This window comes from Lemur catta, chromosome 1 (genome assembly GCF_020740605.2).
Source record: "Lemur catta isolate mLemCat1 chromosome 1, mLemCat1.pri, whole genome shotgun sequence".
Taxonomy (NCBI): Eukaryota; Metazoa; Chordata; class Mammalia; order Primates; family Lemuridae; genus Lemur; species Lemur catta.
Window position 1 is genome coordinate 197,624,215 of NC_059128.1, and position 19,374 is coordinate 197,643,588.

The window sequence follows — 19,374 nt, forward strand, 5'->3', positions numbered from 1 at the left end:
GTGAGCAGACCGGGCAGTGAAAGGTAAGGTTGAAGGAGAAAGTCTGCCCATCAATGGGGCTGGAGGCTGGAGGCTGGAGCCAAGACCAAGAGAGAGCTCCCCAAAGGCAGAGAGAACAGGGTGTCCCATAGTCAGGTGTGAGCTTGCTGTCCACGGGGGCTGACTGTATTATGCCCCTGTCTCTGGTACAAATTTTCCATACAGTCCACTGCACACACTGCCTTGCGCTACTGATGCTTCGAGGGGAGGAGGGATCAGATGGCTTCTAGTTTGGTGAAGAGGTAAAGAAAAGGGGGCAGCAGGTAAAGAAACGCAGAGACAGACTGTGGACGCAGTGGTTTAGAGCCGGGAGGATAGGGGAAAGGTGGGCTTCACAATGCCCTGGATTTATTGAGGGGGGCTTTAGGTTTTCTCGTTGTAAATTGACTAGAAATCACATCCAACTTTATTTAAATATGTCAGAACAAATTGACCTCAGCAAATTGGAGGGCTTAGGGGTTATGCATCCATTATAGATGTGGCAGTGACAGCCAGTTTTCCTTCTTTCCTATCAACAGAGCTGTGTAATAGTGGGGTGAGCAGAATGTCCAGGTAGAAGATTCCATTCCTCAGCCTCATTCGTGATGGCCAGTTGTCTAGGCTTTGGCTGATGTAAGAAGCTATAGGGAATGACTTACGAGAAACCTTCTTCAAAAGGGGACAGAAGGGTGGAGGATGACCTGCCTCAACTTTCCCTTCTCCCTGCCTTTGTAATGCAGACGTACTGACTGGAGCTCTGGCAGCCATCTTGGGGCTTGAAGACACCTTGCACCGGAAGCCAAGTGTCTGGATGGTGGAGCAGAAGCATGAAGGGCCCTGCGTCGTCCCCTGGCTGCTGGGCCACAGTAGCACCCTCCCACCAGCTTTCTTTTACACAGGGCAGAAATGAAATTATCTCTTATTTGTGGTTTTCTGTTGTCTGTGATTGAATCTAATCCTAATCTGCTAATACAATAGCAGAATAGCAAAATGATTAAGAAATGAGCTCTGGTGTCAGTCAGCTTTTACTCCATTCCTTACTCTGTCACCGCTTAAGCAGGAGGAGCCTTAAACAAGTTACCAAACCTTTCAGAAGCTTCAGTTTTCTCACCTGTAATATTTGAGAAGTGTAACACTATTTATCACATATGGTGTTGTGAGGATTAAGTAAAATGTGTTAAGCATTTCAAGCTTTTTTGGTACACAGTAAGTGCTCAATAAATGGTACCTGCTGCTGCTACTATTATTATTACTACTACTATTATTGGTATAGCTACTTATCAAGTTTGGCATTCATTTCCATCAGTAAGCAATGGGTCCGTTAGGACAGAGACAATTTCTTTACTGTTTTTAGTAACTGCCCCAGGACTGGTATATGTTGGGAACCCAATACATTTTTACTGACCCATACATTATTAGATTTTTGCCAGCCATTTTTTTTGTGAGTAGATGATAAAAATCACTAGTATTATGTGCCAGGCAGGGGACTGATGCTGCATGTGGATCTTGTCATTTAATCCTTATTAAAAACCATTTAAGATATGGGCTTAAAGGGTAATTACAGAAAGTGCCCAAGCTTAGGAGATATTCAGACCTATATTCTGTTTGAGATTCAATTTTAATAATATTAAAAGAGAACTGGATATAAACTTCGAAAAAAGTCAAACCTGCCACTCTTCTGCCATTCAAATTCATAGCAGCCTCTTGGGGCCTTGAATGGCCCGATGTCCCTGGCATGATGGCTTTGCTTCCTTTCATCCCCAGCCAACTCAATCAGAGACCCTCTGTAAGCCATCCTGCCTCCACCCCTCAGTCTCTTCACCAGGCTGTAGGTGGAAACCAGGAAGAAAAAAATGATTTCCTCTATGTGGTTTATATAACCTGAAATACACAAAAGGGTTTTTTAGGTTTGGCTTGGGCATGGGGTCTGGTTGTGGCCTCCTGAGCTATGAAAGAGTAGATAAGGCCTTTCGGACAAAGTACAGCTGCTTCCTCTGATAAGTTTCCCTCCACCTGTGACAGGGCTGTGGGCAATTCTGGTGCTGGGGCAGGACTGGTAGGAGGAGCTTGGGAAGTTGCTGTAACTTTGAGTCTTGTCAAATTGTAAAGAAAATAGTGTGCTTCCTCTCTCTCTTTCCTCTCTTTCTCTCTGAGTCAGATTTGTTTCACATTATAAGCAGGTTTGCATAGCGTAGGGGACGATGCCATAAGGCCAAGAAAAATCTCTGAAGATTCTTCTGTCCAAATAGTTTCTATTTTAGCATGTTTCTTCTTCTTATAGGGCATGGCTGCAGCAAAAGATAGGTTCCAGTTCCTGTAACACAGTGGTTCTCAAGCCGGCCCCACAATGGAAGTCCCTAGGGAACTTTAAACCAGTACCAATCCGAGGCTCCACCCCAGTCCATCTGAATTAGAATCTCTGGGAGTGGAGCCTGGGCATCAGTGTTTTTATAAAGAAATAGACAGAAATTAAAAGAAAATTAACATACAAGCCAAATACAGGGAGAAAGTATTTGCGAAACATGTGTCTAATAAAGGACTTGTATCCAAAATGTATAAAGAACTCTTAAAAGTTAATAATAAGAAAGCAAAGAACCTAATTTAAAAATGGACAAAAGATTTAAATAGACACTTCAGTTTCAGGTGAATCATGTCCCAGTTACCTTGATTTGATCATTGTATGTTGTGTGCTTGTATCAAGATGTAACATGTACTCCATGAATATGTACAATTATTATGTATCAATAAAAAAATGAAAAAAAATGGACACTTCACTAAGGAAGACACAGGGATGGCAAATAAACCCATAAAAAGATGTTCAGTATCATTAGTAATTAGAGAAATGCAAATTAAAATCACATTGAGATATCATTATATACCTTATAAAATGCAAACAAACAAACAACCACAAAAAACAACAGCTGACAACTCTGAGCTGGCAAGGAATGGAGCAACAGGAATGCTCATATATAGCTGGTGTGAATAAAAAATTGTATAGCCCCTTTGGAAAAAAGTTTGGTCTTTTATTATAAAGTTAAACATTCATTTACCATACACACTAACAACTCCACTCCTAGGTATTTACCCAAGAGAAATCATAACTGATATTCACACAAAAACCTGTGTGGGAATATGTACACTGACTTTGTTCATATTGGCCACACACTGGAAACAAGCCAGTTGTCCTCCAACTGGTAAATGGATAAGCAAACTGGTGTGTTCATATGGTGGGATACTGCTCCCCAGCAAAATGGAACAAACCTCTGATACACAACAACATGAAGGAATTTCAAATGCATCTCACTAAGTGAAAGAAAGCAAACTCAAAAGGTTATATATTGAATGGTTCTATTGGTATAATGTTCTGGAAAAGGCAAACCGATAGGGACTGAGAATAAATCAGTGGTTGCCAGGCGCTGGGGTTGGGGGAGGGGTTACCTACAAAGAGGCAGCATGAGGGAATTACTTTGGGGGTGATGGGACTCTTCTATATCTTGGCTGAGGTGAAAGTTACATGACTGTATGTGTTTGTCAAAACTCACAGTATATATAAAAAGGGTGTGTTTTACTATATATAATTATAACTCAATACAACCAACCCCACCCCATTCATTATTGCAGAAAAAAAGCTGTCAAGTGATTTAAATTCACAGGGTTGAGAGATATTGTTGGCACAACAGATTTGAATCTAGGCTCTGTCATTTAAACTTCATTTTCCACATACGTAAAATTGGAGATAATGAAATCTCCATTAAAGAGATATTATGAGTTTTAAATGTTATACTGACAACCACCTAATAAAGGATTTGACACAAAATGATATTCATGATACCACTTATTTAGTGCTATGTGCTAGGCAATATATTAATAGCAGGTACATTTATAAGCAACTCTATGAAATAGATATTATTATTTTCAAATTGGAGAAATTGAGGCTCAGTGAAGTTATGGAACTTGCTGAGGGTCAGTGGCTGAACCAGGTTCTAAGTCCAAACTGAGCATTCTTAATTACTACACCACTCCTGCAGTCTATATTTCAAACATCCCACTCTTCAGCTGTCACTTCCTAGCCTCTATCTCACTTTCTCAGTATTTTTATCCCAATGGTTTCCTGACTTCATTGAAATCTCCAATTTCCACAGATCCTCCCACTTTTCATGAATCAACATCACTCTCACGTTTTCACTTCCCTCCTTATTCAGCCTGGATTATGTGGTTCGGCATGGTTTACTCTTGCTTTGCAAACATCCTTAACCCCATTGCTTTTTTCTCCTTCTGCTTAGAAAAAACTAAATCTAGCAAATTCCAATTTTCTCTTTATTCCATTCTTGTAACCAAGCAGCAATTATTGCTGGAGATAAACGCATGACTGGGGAAACTGGGCTCACCCTCAGGCAGGCCAGGTTTTAATTAAGACCAGGAGAAAAGGACCATGTATTAGAAAGGGTAAGATATAGGGGAGCTTGATTACTGTGCTATGGAGAAGCAGCGGGAAGTTTGGCCAAGGGAGAGGCAATACTGGGATGATGATGTGGGCATGGAAAAAAGAGGGTGGAGGGGCTTCCTTAAGTTTAATGACCAAGGATTATGAGAGTGAGAGGCCTGGCTGAAAAAACCTGGTCTACATATGCTAACATTGGCACAAGTTATTTTGGTCCTGGCCCTGGCTGGGGGCCATAGGAGGATTCTGGCTGGCTTCAGTCGGTAGATGAGTCAGTCACAAAGTATAGAGAAGTGTTATGGATGGGGCCATATGTGGACTGGGGGAGAGGCAGCATTTTTTCTTCTGGTGCCTGATGTGGTGGTGAAGGCACCAGTTACTTGGCAGTACCAGGGTCTTCGGTGGAGCTGGGTTAATGAGGTGCTTGTAAATGTTTAACAACTGACTCTCCGAACAACGACAGCAACCGCAACAACAAACACATAGTCTCATCATAGCTGATTTCAAGTTAACAACATGACATCGCTGAATGTAAAGTTGGAAAGAAGTAGATACGATCAGGGCTCTTGGCAGCTGCTGCGAGCTGGCTCCAGCACAACGCTGGCTGGGCCAATCTTGGGCTCTCCATCTGAGCAGTGGAAAAGTCTAGACTATACAGTGCCTATGAGCATTGGGGGGGGGGTCCCCAGAATGCAACTGGACCTTGTTCTGGTTTCTAGCTATAATATATCCTGTGAAGGAAAAGACAGAGGTGATTCATCCTCAGGAATCATCGTGGTTTGGGGGCTGGGTCGAAATAGGATGGGATCTAGAGAAAATTGTGTAGTCTTCATTAACTGGGCAGGACCCTGATGTATCTGCCCTGTGCCCTCTGTGGGACCCCCTGGTTATATGTCTGCCTTTTTTCCTACCATTGCTATTCTATTCTATAGGATAACACGTTTGGATCTATAAACTCATGGTAAGTAAATTTCTTTGTCAAAAAATGTTTGGAAATAATTACAATCATGTTAATAGAATTTCAAGTATCCATAAAATTCATTCATGTCAATAATTTATTTTCATCTATGAGGAGAAAAAATCCTCTATTCTGTAGAAACCTCAATTATTAGGATATAGGATATTAGTCACACATACAACAGTGTGACTTCAGGAAAAGGGGATAGTGGTAAAACCAGCAGGAAGGATAAGTCATCACTGGAGATTAATAAACTCAGTCTGGAAATATTTCCCTTATCAAAGTAAAACAATGTCAACTATAAACCAGCATGCTTTCTGGTTGCATGTCTGCAGTCTGTCTTTGCATCGCATGGATGAGGGCTATTTAATCTGGATGTATGATATTAATCTTATGCTTTTCTTATGGTAGTATGCACTAGTACACAGAACTCCCAACATAAGTTAGAATTTCTATTTCTTCTGAAACAATTGAAGAGATCGAGACATTCACTGCCAGTACTTGGGTTGACCCACATGATCTGCCACCCAAAGCCCCAGCAAAGCCTCACACTTTTGTGATACAGTCATCAAAAAGCAGGAAGATTTTGTGTTTTTTAAGTTGTCCATTGGCCTACTCCAGCAATTCTGGGAAGATACTGTGGATGCCAACTCAAGAGAAGGAAGGGAAGAGGAAAAGGCCATAGGAGGGCCTTTTACAAATTATCAACATGGGAGTCCTGGCACCTTATTTTTAAAAACTGAGTTTTATGACTCTTTCTCAAGGGGAGAGAAGGAGCTGTCGACCTACCTCTGCAGAATATCAGTCCGTTGGGGCACCTATGGCACCACAGATGGTGCTTTGTGACTCTCACAATGGCCTCAGATCTCCTAGCTTGTCTTCCTTCTCCTTGGGAGGTACAATGCCAGCTTGAGGCTTATGAAATCCCAATCATATCAGATTTATTGACTTGTCATTTTGCTACTCTGTCTATCCCTTATTATTTATATCCTAGGGTGTCCTTTCTCCTACCCCAAAGGGATTGACTTATCTTCCAGTGAAAGGGAGAGTTAAAATAAAAATATAACCATTAGAACATGACAGGGAATGAGAAGTTGGGAGATGTCTGTGCACCAGAATAATTACTTGTATTGAAAAGCCAAAAAAAAAAAAAAAGGGAAACTACTATAATTGAGTTAAAACCTCGCCCTGATTTCCCTGGAAGTCATGGAAAAAAGAGAACATAACGAACAATTCTCTGCCACTTTACAGAACTCACCACTAAATACTCTAGAAAAGTGGGATGCACAGTGAGCAGTCCAGGAAGCTGCTGTCCACAGGACTTCCTGCATGAGACACTCACCTGATAATATGGATGCGACAGCTGCAATGATGAAGGACACAATGACACCAGGTCCTGCCATTTCCTTGGCCACCAGGCCAGATACCACGTACATGCCAGTGCCCACACAGCTGCCAACGCCAAGGGAGATGAGGTCCACGGTGGTGAGCACCTGGGCTAGCTTGGTGCCGTGTGCTGTGGTGGTCCCAGTTCCCTCTAGCATGGACTCCACCGGTTTGGTGCGCAGGATCCTGGAGTGCATGGCATACCAGGCAGCTCCCCACTGCACCCGCCGGGGATCCAGTGAGGCCAGAAAGCCACTCATCTTGAGAGATAGGGGTTGCGATGGAGGTCAGCTGATGGAAGAGGGCTACAAAAGCCTTAATGGATGGTTCTGGAACTCATCTAGTGAACAGGGATCTCCCTCTTAGGAAAGATCCAGAGGGACCTGAAGCAGCCTTCTCCTGGGCATGGATGTCTGCAGGAAAAACACAAGAAAGGAGAAGATGAGACCAAGTGGGAAACAAACTATGACTTGGAGGCATAGTTAATGTCCTTAACGGGAGGTTAATGTCCTGAACTGGTAAAACTGGTCTATCCTGTGTGTTCATAACATGGATGGGTTCTATGGGTTCCATTTCCCCTTGGTGTTTCCCCTCCAGTCTTAAATGACAGCCTGCAGCTTGCACTGTGTTGCATAGTCGTTCTAAAAAGGATGGTCTGAGTCAGGGCTCTGCCACTTACTGCTCTGGGACCTCAGGTAAGATACTTCCCTTCTCTTGTTTCAGTCTCAACTGTCCAATGGGATAACGAAGCCTCCCTCAGAGTGTTGATGTGAAGATTAAATGAGCATATGTCTATAAGGAGCTTAAGACAATGCCTGGTACATAGAAAATACTCGTCTGACTCAAATCTAAGTACTTCTTACTTGGCCCTCTGAGCATAGGGTCTGTGATTCTTGGATATAGTTTTAGGGGATACAACATCCTCATTTTTTACATAGGATGTAAAATTAGATCCAGAAGTGTCAAGAGGCCATGCCACCCCATGGGGTTGTTTTGGAACTTGGCTTTCAAATGAAATGAAAAAGGTTTTGGTCATTCTTTTGTGCTCAAAGATGGGAGTGGCAGGGAGTGCTCCTGCCATTTGAGGGAGGGGGGCTCTGAGATGCTGAATGTGTAGGACAGTGTCACATAACTTTTGGATATCTTACTCAACATTCCTGTAGATGAAAATCCTGGTTATGATGATCTGAGCCTAGAAACTCTCTTTTACATATAAACACGTGGGATATTTTGGATAGTCTTATTTTTATTTTTATTTCAGCATATACAGGGGTACAAATGTTTAGGTTATGTATATTGCCCTTCTGCACCCGAGTCAGAGCTTCAGGTGTGTCCATCCCCCAGACGGTGCGCACTACAGCCACTAGGTGGGAATATGCCCATCCCCTCCTCCCCTCTCCCATCTTCCCGACATCCGATGAATGTTATTACTATATGTGCACTTAAGTGTTGATCTGTTAATACCAATTTGATGGTGAGTACATGTGGTGTTTGTTTTTCCATTCTTGGGATACTTCACTTAATAGAATGGGCTCCAGCTCTATCCGGGATAATACAAGGGGTGCTATATCACCATTGTTTTTTGTGGCTGAGTAGAATTCCATGGTATACATATACCACATTTTATTAATCCACTCATGTATTGATGGACACTTGGGTTATTTCCACATCTTTGTAATTGTGAATTGTGCTGCTATAAACATTCGAGTGCAGTTGTATTTTTTATAGAATGTCTTTTGTTCTTTTGGGTAGATGCCCACTAATGGGATTGCTGGATCAAATGGTAGTTCTACTCATATCTCTTTGAGGTATCTCCATATTACTTTCCACAGAGGTTGCACTAGTTTGTGGTTCCACCAGCAGTGTATGAGTGTTCCTATCTCTCTGCATCCACCCGGACATGTATTGTTTTGGGACTTTTTGATTAGAGGCCATTCTCACTGGAGTTAAGTGATATCTGATTGTGGTTTTGATTTGCATTTCCCTGATGATTAGAGATGTTGAGCATTTTTTCATATGTTTGTTAGCCATTAGTCTATCTTCTTTTGGAAAGTTTCTGTTCATGTCCTTTGCCTACTTTTTAATGATTTTTTTCTTGCTGATTTTCCTGAGTTCTATATAGATTCTAGTTATCAGCCCTTTATTGTGACATGTGAATATTTTCTCCCATTCTGTAGGTTGCCTGTTTGCTCTCATGATAGTTTCCTTGGCTGTGCAGAAACTTTTTAATTTGATCAGGTCCCATTTATTTATTTTTGTTGTTGCTGTGATTGCCTTTGGAGTATTCTCCATAAATTCTTTGCCTAGGCTGATGTCTATAAGAGTTTTTCCAACATTTTATTCTAGAATTCTTACATTTTCACACCTTAGGTTTAAGTCTGTTATCCACCATGAGTTGATTTTTGTGAGAGGTAAAAGGTGTGGATCCTGTTTCAATCTTCTACATGTGGCTATCCAGTTCTCCCAGCACCATTTATTGAATAAGGATTCTTTTCCCCGGTATATGTTTTTGTCTGCTTTGTCAAAGACTAGATGGCTATATGAGGATGGTTTTATATCTGGATAGTCTTAATATACAAGTACACTGAATTTCCAAGAAAGGCAATTATAGAATAAATCAAAGGAAGATTGTAATTTGTTTAGTTTGGAACTTAAGAAGAATTGTTCACCATTTCAGGAAACCAAGGCCCCCATGAGAATGCCTCCCATGGTATTGCTTCTCTGATGCAGCACCCTGTAACACCCTGACATCTGGAACTGAGATTCTTCATGTGCAAATGTCTGACAGCTGCATTTGGACATGCCTACGATTTACATACTGAAATATGTTATATATATGCAGGCTATCCATGAATTTCACTTCAGGATACTAAAAAGGGGTGTAACAAAATATTTATTATGAAAAGGGGTGTCAGGTCTGATAGAGTTGACAAAATACCGTGTTAGGTGATTTCTAAAGTTTTGTCAAATTAGAAAATGCAAATATCATATGAAGCTACTTTCTTTGGAAGAGGACACTTTACAAAATGTACAAATGTATAGAATTTTTGAAGTATAATCAAACATTGATTCCAAGTACTGCACTGATAAGCCTAGGACATTTATATAATCAATAAGTACCACCTACATACACTGCTAATATTATTAGTTAATACTACTTAGCACTTAATGTAGCACTTGTCTGCTTCTAAAGGCTTTGCAAACACTAATTTAGAAGAATCAGGTGAAATGTGGCAGCTTGGTTCACAGGGTTGGGTGACAGTCCTTCTGGTTTAATTGCCTCCTAGATCTGACAGTATTGCTTCATGCTGTGTTATTATTTCTGACAACACCTTAAATATCACTGTGGTTGGATAGTGTCACTGTACATGCCAGAGCTATTAAAAAGCCTAGAGTGTCTGCATTCCTCTTCCTCCCCTTCTCCTCCTCCTTCTCCTCTTCCCTCTCTTCCTCCTCCTGCCTCTCTTACTCTTCCTCCTCCTCTCCTCCTAAAGACTTATGGATTTGTGAGAAAATATACCACATGTGTACCAGGAAGACTACCACAGTTGTTGTGGTGAATGAGGCATCCAGAGTCCTGCTCTTGTGGAGCTGACATTCGGTGAGAAGGGACAAGGCAATACATGGGTTGACAAATAAAACTAGATCCTTCCAGAGAGGGATAAGGGCTATGCTATGGGCTGAACTGTGTCTCCCACCCTCAAATTTGTATGTTGAGGTCCTAACCTGCATTACCTCAGAACGTGACCTTATGTGGAAATAGGGACATTACAGGTGTAATTAGTTAGGATGAGGGCACACTGAGCTAGGGTGGGCCCCTAATCCAATATAGTGGGTGTCCTTATGAAAAGGGAAATTTGGACACAGAACCACACACACAGGGAGAAAGCCATGTGAAGACGAAGGCAAGGATCAGGGTGATGTTCCTAAAAGCCAAGGGATGTCACAGATTGCCATCCACCCACCAGCAACTAGAAAAGAGGCATGGAACACATTCTTCCTCATAGTCCTGAGAAGAAGCCAGCCCTGCTGACATCTGGATCTTGGGTTTCTAGACTCCAGATTGGTGACATAATAAATTTCTCTTGGCCGGGCGCGGTGGCTCATGCCTGTAATCCTATTACTCTGGGAGGCCAAGGCGGGAGGATTGCTTGAGCTCAGGAGTTCAAGACCAGCCTGAGCAAGACCCCGTCTCTACTAAAAATAGAAAGAAATTAGCCAAACAACTAAAGACAGAAAAAATTAGCCGGGCATGGTGGCGCATGCCTGTAGTCCCAGCTACCCAGGAGGCTGAGGCAGGAGGATCGCTTGAGCCCAGGAGTTTGAGGTTGCTGTGAGCTAGGCTGATGCCACGGCACTCTAGCCCAGGCAAGAGAGTGAGACTCTGTCTCAAAAAAAAAAAAAAAAAAAATTCTCTTGTTTAAGCCACCCAGTCTGTGGTACTTCATTATGGCAGCCCTAGCAAACTAATGGAGGCTATAGAGGAAATAAATAAAACAGGGTGATGAAGGGGTGGGAAGGTCTCTGTGGACATGGTAATTGGCTCCTGAGTAGCAAGAGGGGCCAGTAGTGTCAGGTGTCAGGGAAGAGTGTTCTTGCATAGTGGGTCCAGAGGGACAGCAAATGTGGCCTCTGCAAGGATCTGAGTGAGACTGGTCCAGGGTGAGGAGGAGGATTTGAGTGTCGTGTCAATCAACTAATTTAACCTCACAACAAATCTACCTTTACAGATGAGGCAGAGGAGGCCAGGAGAGGGGCAGCCACTTGCCCACAGTCACTAGAGCCAGAACTCGGCTCTGAGGATCTGATTCCTGGCTCCCCTGCTTGAGGTGCACAGGGGCCAGATTGCAAGGGGCTGGTAAGCCAAGGTAAGGGGTGTGAGTGTGACTCTAAGTGCAGGGAGAAGCCACAGAGGGTTTTGTTCAGGTGAGCAACATCAGATGACTTTCATTTCTAAAAGCTCATTGTAGCTGCTATGGAGGAATCATGGGCCCAGGACCCTTTAAGTTGGTCCTGGATGGATGTGAAAAGGCGAGTGGGGTGCAGACCTGCTGCTGGGGGAGGCTGACAGGTAAATAGAGGTCCACAAGCCAGTGCAATTCCACAGCCCAGACAGCGCCTGCACCAAGGACAGGGCATACAGGAGCGGAGGGGAAGAACCATCAGCAGGGTGGAGGAGAGGCTCAGGAACCACATGCTATTGGGAACAAGGACAGTGGCCCTGTGGCAGGCATGGCTGTGGTAAATGTGACAGCCTTAATGCCAGCTTTTTGAGGGGTTCTTCAGACCCCGTTGCAGTGGCTCTCCATCTTGACTACACATTGGGATTACCCAGAGATATTTCAGAAACACTGGTGCCTGTGCCCTACCCCAGAAATTCCCGTGTAATTTGTCTGAGGTCTGGCCTGCACATAGGGATTCTTCAAAGTTCCCCAGGTGACTCTAGCACAGCAAGCAGGGTTGATGTCCCTTGCCCCATGCCAGGCATAATGACTCAAGTGCTCAGTGTGGAAAACCAGATACTGCCTTTTTCCACAGGAGGCCACTAGTCCAACAGGCACTTCCTATTTCCTTCCTGGGAAGGTAGTGGGGCCTCTTGACAGCTCTCCCCAGCTCTGCAATGACTATGGATTGCACTGTCTGGAGATACACTCTGGACACTAGCACTGGTCAGCCCTTTATCAGACACTGTCACAAGGACACTGAGAAGTAAACCAGCCTTGTTAGGGAGGTGACAGCTTCTATTTGCACTCTGTATTCCTGATAATTAGAAACTGTGGTGAAAATGTGGAGAATCAACTAAAACAAAGGTTGAGGGTGGCAAGAATTCCTTCCTGGTCTTGTTTTCTCCATGCAACTCCTCTGAGTGCTTGCTTTATGGATGCAAACAGGGTCTTGGGACATTTCCTGTCTTGGTAGGAAATTTACTGGAGAGAACAAAATGTACAAAAGAAAACATGCTTTTAGGTGACTATTGACAACATCCATATTCATTACCCCCAGATTATGTTAATCAAAGATAGTTTTGGAAGCTCATTGCTGTTGTCTTTCCAAGATGAGCAATAAATGTGTGTTGTGCTTTCTCTAGCACTTTAATTCAAGTTTCTCAAAATACTTCACAGCTATAACTAAGGAAGGCTTACAGGGCCCCTGGGAGGAGAGAGTCATCATTGTGGTGTTGCTGGCATGCTTGAGGGTTCAGTGGGCTCTAAGTATAATGATGGTAAAAGCAGGTTTGTTTCAGGATGAAAATAATTACGGTTTAGGAGTTCACTGAATAAGTAGGATTATCGAATTAGGTTGGAGCCTGCCCTTGGAGGTGAGGAGAGGAAGGAAACGACAGCTAACAAAACAGTAAACAGCCAAAAATCATTCCTGCCTGGTGTTGCAAATACACTAAGGGATTATAAAAATCCCTTCATGGCATTCCCCATGAATAGTTATCCAGCCTTTGCTGGAACATCTAGGGCAGGAGGGAACGTTGGCTGATAGAAGCAGCCCCTTCACGAGGTTGGATAGTTATGATTACTACAAAATTTTTCTAATCAATATTTCCAGGCAAAATGAGGTTACTTACAGTTGGGGCAAAAGTGGCCTGGTGACTGAAGGATCTGAGGCCCCTACCCATCCTGCATCCAGGATCTTGGGCTAACCCTCCCACCCACCTCGCCGCTTCTCCTCCTCTGGGCTGAGCTCCTGGCTTCTGGTTAAGGACACAATTTCAGGAGCCGGTCCCTGGTTTCAAATTCTGGGTCTGTCCTTACTAGCTAAGTGACCATTGGCAAAGCCTGTCTGTGCTTCTGTGTTTAGTGGGATAACAATGGCACTTAGCTCACAGGGGTGTGGTGAGGAGTGAAAGAGTTAGTATCTGTGAAGCTTTTAGCACTGTGCCTGCCATCTGGTGTGTGCCACTGGAGCATTAGCTAGTGTCCCCTGCTCTGGCCCCGACCAGGATTTTTGGTGCCCTATTTTTGACACCCCTCCCACCAACCTGCCTTCTTAGGCAGCTCTCTTGGCCCTGCTGCCCAGTCCTTACCCGGGGCTTTTTTTCTGCCAAAATTCCCCTGGGTTTTTCCTGGCTGCAGACTGTATGCCCTGGTATTTTCATTCCAAGGGATTCTTGCTTACCTTTCTCCAGCTCTTAGAGAATGGCTTTCTTTTTTCCTGTGTTTCCTTATCTAAAGGGGCTCCTTAGCATATTCACTTAGGCCTTTGGGTACTACATCTCCTTTCATTCTTCTACACCCTGACTTTTCCCCCCAATATGCACAGGTACCATGGTTTGGACATGGTGGGTTCACCTACAGCCACAAGCCTATCCCTGAAAACCCGATCCCCTTCTGACTTTTATACAGGTAGCTTACTCTGGCTCATGCAGCTAGTCTTGGAAGGTGGGTCCTCTTCTGAGGTCCTTGCTTCTGCTACTCTTCTACTTCCAAGCTTGCCAGATATGGTCTATGTCTGCACCCCAGCTGTGGTTGTGCTTGCATGTCAGTCGCTATGGCTTTATACTGGGTGGCCAGGTACAGGCCAGATGTATCTGACTTTCAGGGTCTGCTCAGCCCTAACGGAACACCTTAGGAAACTGGGTTGAGATATGTGTCCCAGTAACTCTCTTCTTGTTGCAGTTTTTCTCTCTGTATCCATACAGATTAGGGCTATTCTATTTGTGGGATGAATCTTGAAGGTTTTGAAGACAACTAACATATTTTTTGGAGTCCTATGTTTCCTAGACTAAAAATCTTCAATTTCTCTGTGTTCAACAGTGCTTCACATGGCACAGCTTCTAGATCAATCACATTCTGATTTATACTTCTTGGACAGGCTGCAGTTTATTGTGGTTGATGTTTCTGGACCATGAGAGAGTGGGAAGGGAGATGTTTTCTGATCCAACTGGCTGTATGTGTGTGTGTGTGTGTGTGTGTGTGTGTGTGTGTGTTTGTATGTATGTGCACGAGCATGCACCTCCTAAATCATGTGATGCTGGTGTGTGACAAATTCACTCAGATGTATGATTGGCTTTAAAAATAGGGTTCCTGATTTTTGCATTGCTAATTTTTCCAGTTGTGTCTTGGCTAAGTGTTTGATTGATCAAACCCACTTCAAAGCTTTTTTGATTACTCATAATATTACTTAACAATGTGCTAGCCTGTTTATATTGTATGTGGAATCTCAGACACAGCCAACTTTATTTTGCTTGGAATGCCTTTAAAGGGGAGTTTGAATCTATAACAACTGCATATTTTCACTATGCAAATGAGGTTGTACCAATGAAGCTTCCTTTCAAAGCTTGCTGGTTTTTTTCTATTTCTAAAAATTTATTGAGTATATTAATCAACTTTTGCTGCAGTAACAAACAATCTCAAATTTCAGTATGTTACAGCAATGACATCTCTCCCTGTGGCTCTACTCCAGGCTGTGGATCGGCTCCATGTCTTTTCCTCAATCTGGACTTTGGGTCTATTCCACACGTCTTCTCATCCCAGGATTCAAGCTAAAGGAGCAATCCCTACCCGACACATGCTGTTCTCTCATGGCACAGGCCAAGAACAAGGGACTGGGGGAAATGGGGGAAATGCCTCTTCTGCTTCTGGTGGGAACTGGCATTTCCATTGACTAAGGTAAGTCATATGGCCAAGCCCAGTTAGTGGGATGACTTTTCTCATAGAGGAGGATGTGAATAGTTGTGATGATAATATCTCACTGAGCTGCTACTATGTACTAGGCAAAGTGGTTCTATTTTTCTTTTGAGGCTTTTTTTTCTGGAATGGGCAAAAGTCTGCACATCTGAGGTATCAATTTAAAAGAAACTCTGAAGTGTTTACTCCTGTACTTCCACAGTTAATTATTTAAAAGTATAAATAATGATTTCCTATAAATTGATACATAAATTAAAAATTCATCTGCTTCCAACATGAAGCAAAACAAAACAAAGAGAAATCAGTTCAACTTTGTTTGCTTGAAATAAACAATTCCTTTTTTTTAAAGAAACCTTATGAGGATAATTGATCTTTGCCTGGTCTGGGACAATATTTCTATTTAAAAAAGTAGTTTCCGAGGGCAATAAACGTAACCTAAACTTTTGTACCCCCACAATATGCTGAAATAATAATACAAATAAATAAATAAATAAATAAATATCACTCCCATTTACTTCTAAAATGTCCCATTTGGTTAACTTTGTAATGGATGTGTCAGACTGACACCTCCCAAATCCAATGATCGGCCTTAACATCACCTTGACATCACACACAGTGCCCTCCTGACGTGATGAAATAGAAAGTACATGGTACCACCTGTGAAATATCCTTGCCAAAAAAAAAAAAAGTAGTTTCCCATTCTGTTCCTTTGTTTGTCAACACCCTGGGGTTGAACACATTAACTTGTGTGTACTTGTTAGAAACTGTTGTGAAAATACTCTTGAGAGCATCTACTTGGAGAAGCAAGGAGCAGCTTGTTCAGAGATCTGGTCCCTCAGCGTTGAGATGCCACTTTTCTCCTCCCGTGCCCCAGTCGGGGAAGGTGTCACAGTCTGACATCACCTTCTTCTCTCCTCTGCCCTGGACCCCAGGTCCAGGACCACAGGCCTTTTCTTGGTGTCATGTGTTATTCATCATACATATGGCAATATTAATAAAACCAGAGCCCAAGAAATGAAAAACTCTTCACTAATCAGATTTTATTGGGAAAGCTCTCTTTTAGAAGGGATGAATCATACAAATATAACAGTTAATGCTTCTATGCCACCATAAAAGATTTAAGAATTTAATTATTGTAACAGTATTTCGTAAGTTCCTACTATGTGCTTAGCTCAACGGTAGCTATTATGGCCACAAAAGCAATTATTGCAAGACACAGAATGTCGGGAATTTAGACATAAGGCAGCCTTAGTGGGTGCAAGTGTCCTCTGTCTGTCCTTCCAGATCTCTCACCAGCCCATCCTCTGTGTCCTGGGGAGCTGGCAAGTGTGGAGCACATTGAAGGCTCCCTTTCCCTCTGGTTGGGTTGGTGAATGAGAGGTACAGCAAGTGATTAAGAAGGTGGAAAAGAAAGAGCCTATGTGTTTGTCCCCAGCCCCTGCTGTGGGTTGGCTATGTCCATCTGTTAGAGACCGTGGCTCCTGCTGGGTGGCCCTCTCCACATAGCCCTCTCTCTCTGGTCCTGATAACTTTTTTTCCCTCTTGTCCTTTCATGCAGAGGATGGTACTCACGTTTCTAGCCCCTGAAACTGCATTTTGCCTCATGGTTCTCTAATCACTGCCCACACCTTTGTCTATAGTTCTTTTCATTAACTTTCTTCAAAATACCAGATTTGAATATACCACATGCTTCCTGCTGGGATTCCTGACTGATACATAAGTATATCCTGGCTGAGAGAGATTCAGGACAAGCAACTGTACCCTCAATGTCTACAGAGATACTGGGTTTGAAATAAGAACACTGAGGCCTGGACTTTGACTCTGTTGTGTGGCCTTGGGTGTGTCTCTTAAAATCTCTGAGCTACAGTTTTCTCATCTGAAAGATAGGAGAAATAATAGTTACCTTGAAGAGCTGTCACGAGAATTTAATGAGATGCTACTTATGGATGCAGTTTGGAACCTACAAAGCAGCCTACTGGCGTAGGCATTGAAAAGGTGACCAATGCCCCAAATGATGGTTGAGACATAGTAGGAGACTTGGCAATTAGCAAAAGTCGATCAAAAGTTGTTTGTGACACTCCTTTTACCAAGGTAGGAGAGTGGATCATTAAAGTTTAGAAAAACTTTGAATGGAAGACTGATATATCAGTATTTTTTCTGGTTTACATTTGGTTAGCCAGAAAAGTTAGTTAGAGCATATTTCCCAGGCATTCCAGTTACTTGAGGTTTAACTGCATGCAAACGTTATTGAGAAATATGGTGAACCCACAGGTCATTTCTAAAACACATGCAGATTTCTGAAGGTAACACTGTGAAAGGCGAAAGTACGCTTTCATACAATGAGCACAAGACTGTGCATCAGGAGACCTGAGGTTTTGTCTCAGCCCTGTGGGACAAGCTATAGATAAGACCTGAGTAAGCCACAGCTTGCTAAGGGTGCTGTTTTCTCATTTAGAAAATGATGATAATGATGATAATGACCTATTTTTAATGCAACACTATGGGTTGCGAAGTGCCTTCACAGGTGATGCTTATGGTAGCGCAAAAATTCTGATCTCACCACAAATGAGATCATAGGATGTTTGTGTTTGAGATCATGCAGCTTGGCACCTTCATTCCACATGTAATTGAATGTTGCTGAGCCTCCCAAGGCCAATCTGTACCCACTTTGGCTGGATGCCCATCTCAGGACGTCCTCATACCCAAGACAGAAACACCACCTGGACTCCTAAGATACTGCAGGGAAAGCAGACTTTACTGAAGGCTTTCTAACAAAGTGTAGATGTGCTGTCACATGTCACACTGAGCTTCCTCCTGTATCAGGTCCCTCTGGCTGCTTTTAACAAATGGCTACCAACTTAGTGGCCTAAAACAATACAAATTTATCATTTTATAGCTGTGGGCCTGCAGGGCTGCATAACTTCCAGAGGTTCCAGGGGAAAATCTATTTCCTTGCCTTTTCCAGCTTCTAGAATTTAAAGATCACCTGCATTCCCTGGCTTGTGGTCCCTTCCTTCATCTTCAAAGCCAGCAGCATAGCATCTTCTCTCCTCTGTGACCTCCTGCCTTCCTCTCATAAGGACGCATGTAATTATATCAGGCCCACCATTTAATCCAGGGTATTCTCCCCATCTCAAGATCCTTAATTTAGTCACCTCTACAAAGTCTTCTTTGCCGTGTGAGGTAATATAGTTACAAGTTCCAGAGATTAGGACATGAACATTTCTGGGAGAACATTATTCAGCCAACATACCTTCTAAGAATGACTGTTATCTTAGACATGTCTCTCTTCATATTCCCACACTCTATGGTAAACTGCCACCTCTTCTCCTGAAAAGACTTGGCTCAGCCTTTCTCCATACGCTCTCTCTAAAATTCTGTCCATAATTAAAACAAAAACTTAACCCAAACTACGTGTACCTACTGTCCCTCAGGAACACACATGGTAGAGTCATTTACCCAGCTACTTTCAGAGGAGCAGCCCTGAAGCCTAAGCACTGAAGTGACTTGTACAGGGTCACACACCAGGTGATGGTAGGTCTCCTGACCTCCAAGCAGTGCTCTCCCTATGAAGGTGCACAGAGTGGCCTATATTTTCTTTGTATGATGTTACTCCCAAGCCAGGCTTGGGATGATCTCCAGAGGAGAATTAGGTATTTGCCCAGTTATCTATGTGGTGATGTTCCTTCCAAATATCTGTGTTCCTTGTAGGAGCTGAGGGAAGAGAGAAAGGTGACTTAACCTTAAAACTCTTCCTAGTGACTTGGCTTCAATGGGAATTTCCTCATCCTAATCTGGAGAAGCATGATTCTAGCAGGAGTCTTCTAAATGCATTTTTTCACTTAATATTAACCATTTGCTTCCCCAGTGTTGTTCAGGAAAATCCTTGAGTGAATACATCCCTACAGCTAGTTACCCTGGATATGCTAAAT

The 19,374-nt window shown here is 42.9% G+C and overlaps 1 protein-coding gene across 1 annotated transcript in view; it reads right to left on the reverse strand.

Annotated features, from left to right (window-relative positions):
- Positions 1 to 19,374, reverse strand: part of SLC7A14 (solute carrier family 7 member 14) — a 105,462-nt gene that overhangs the window by 44,221 nt on the left and 41,867 nt on the right. Inside the window, exon 3 of the mRNA XM_045539651.1 lies at positions 6,760 to 7,216. Coding sequence (XP_045395607.1) covers positions 6,760 to 7,063 — 304 coding nt within the window. The 5' untranslated portion in view covers positions 7,064 to 7,216. The remainder of the gene's footprint in view (positions 1 to 6,759; positions 7,217 to 19,374) is intronic.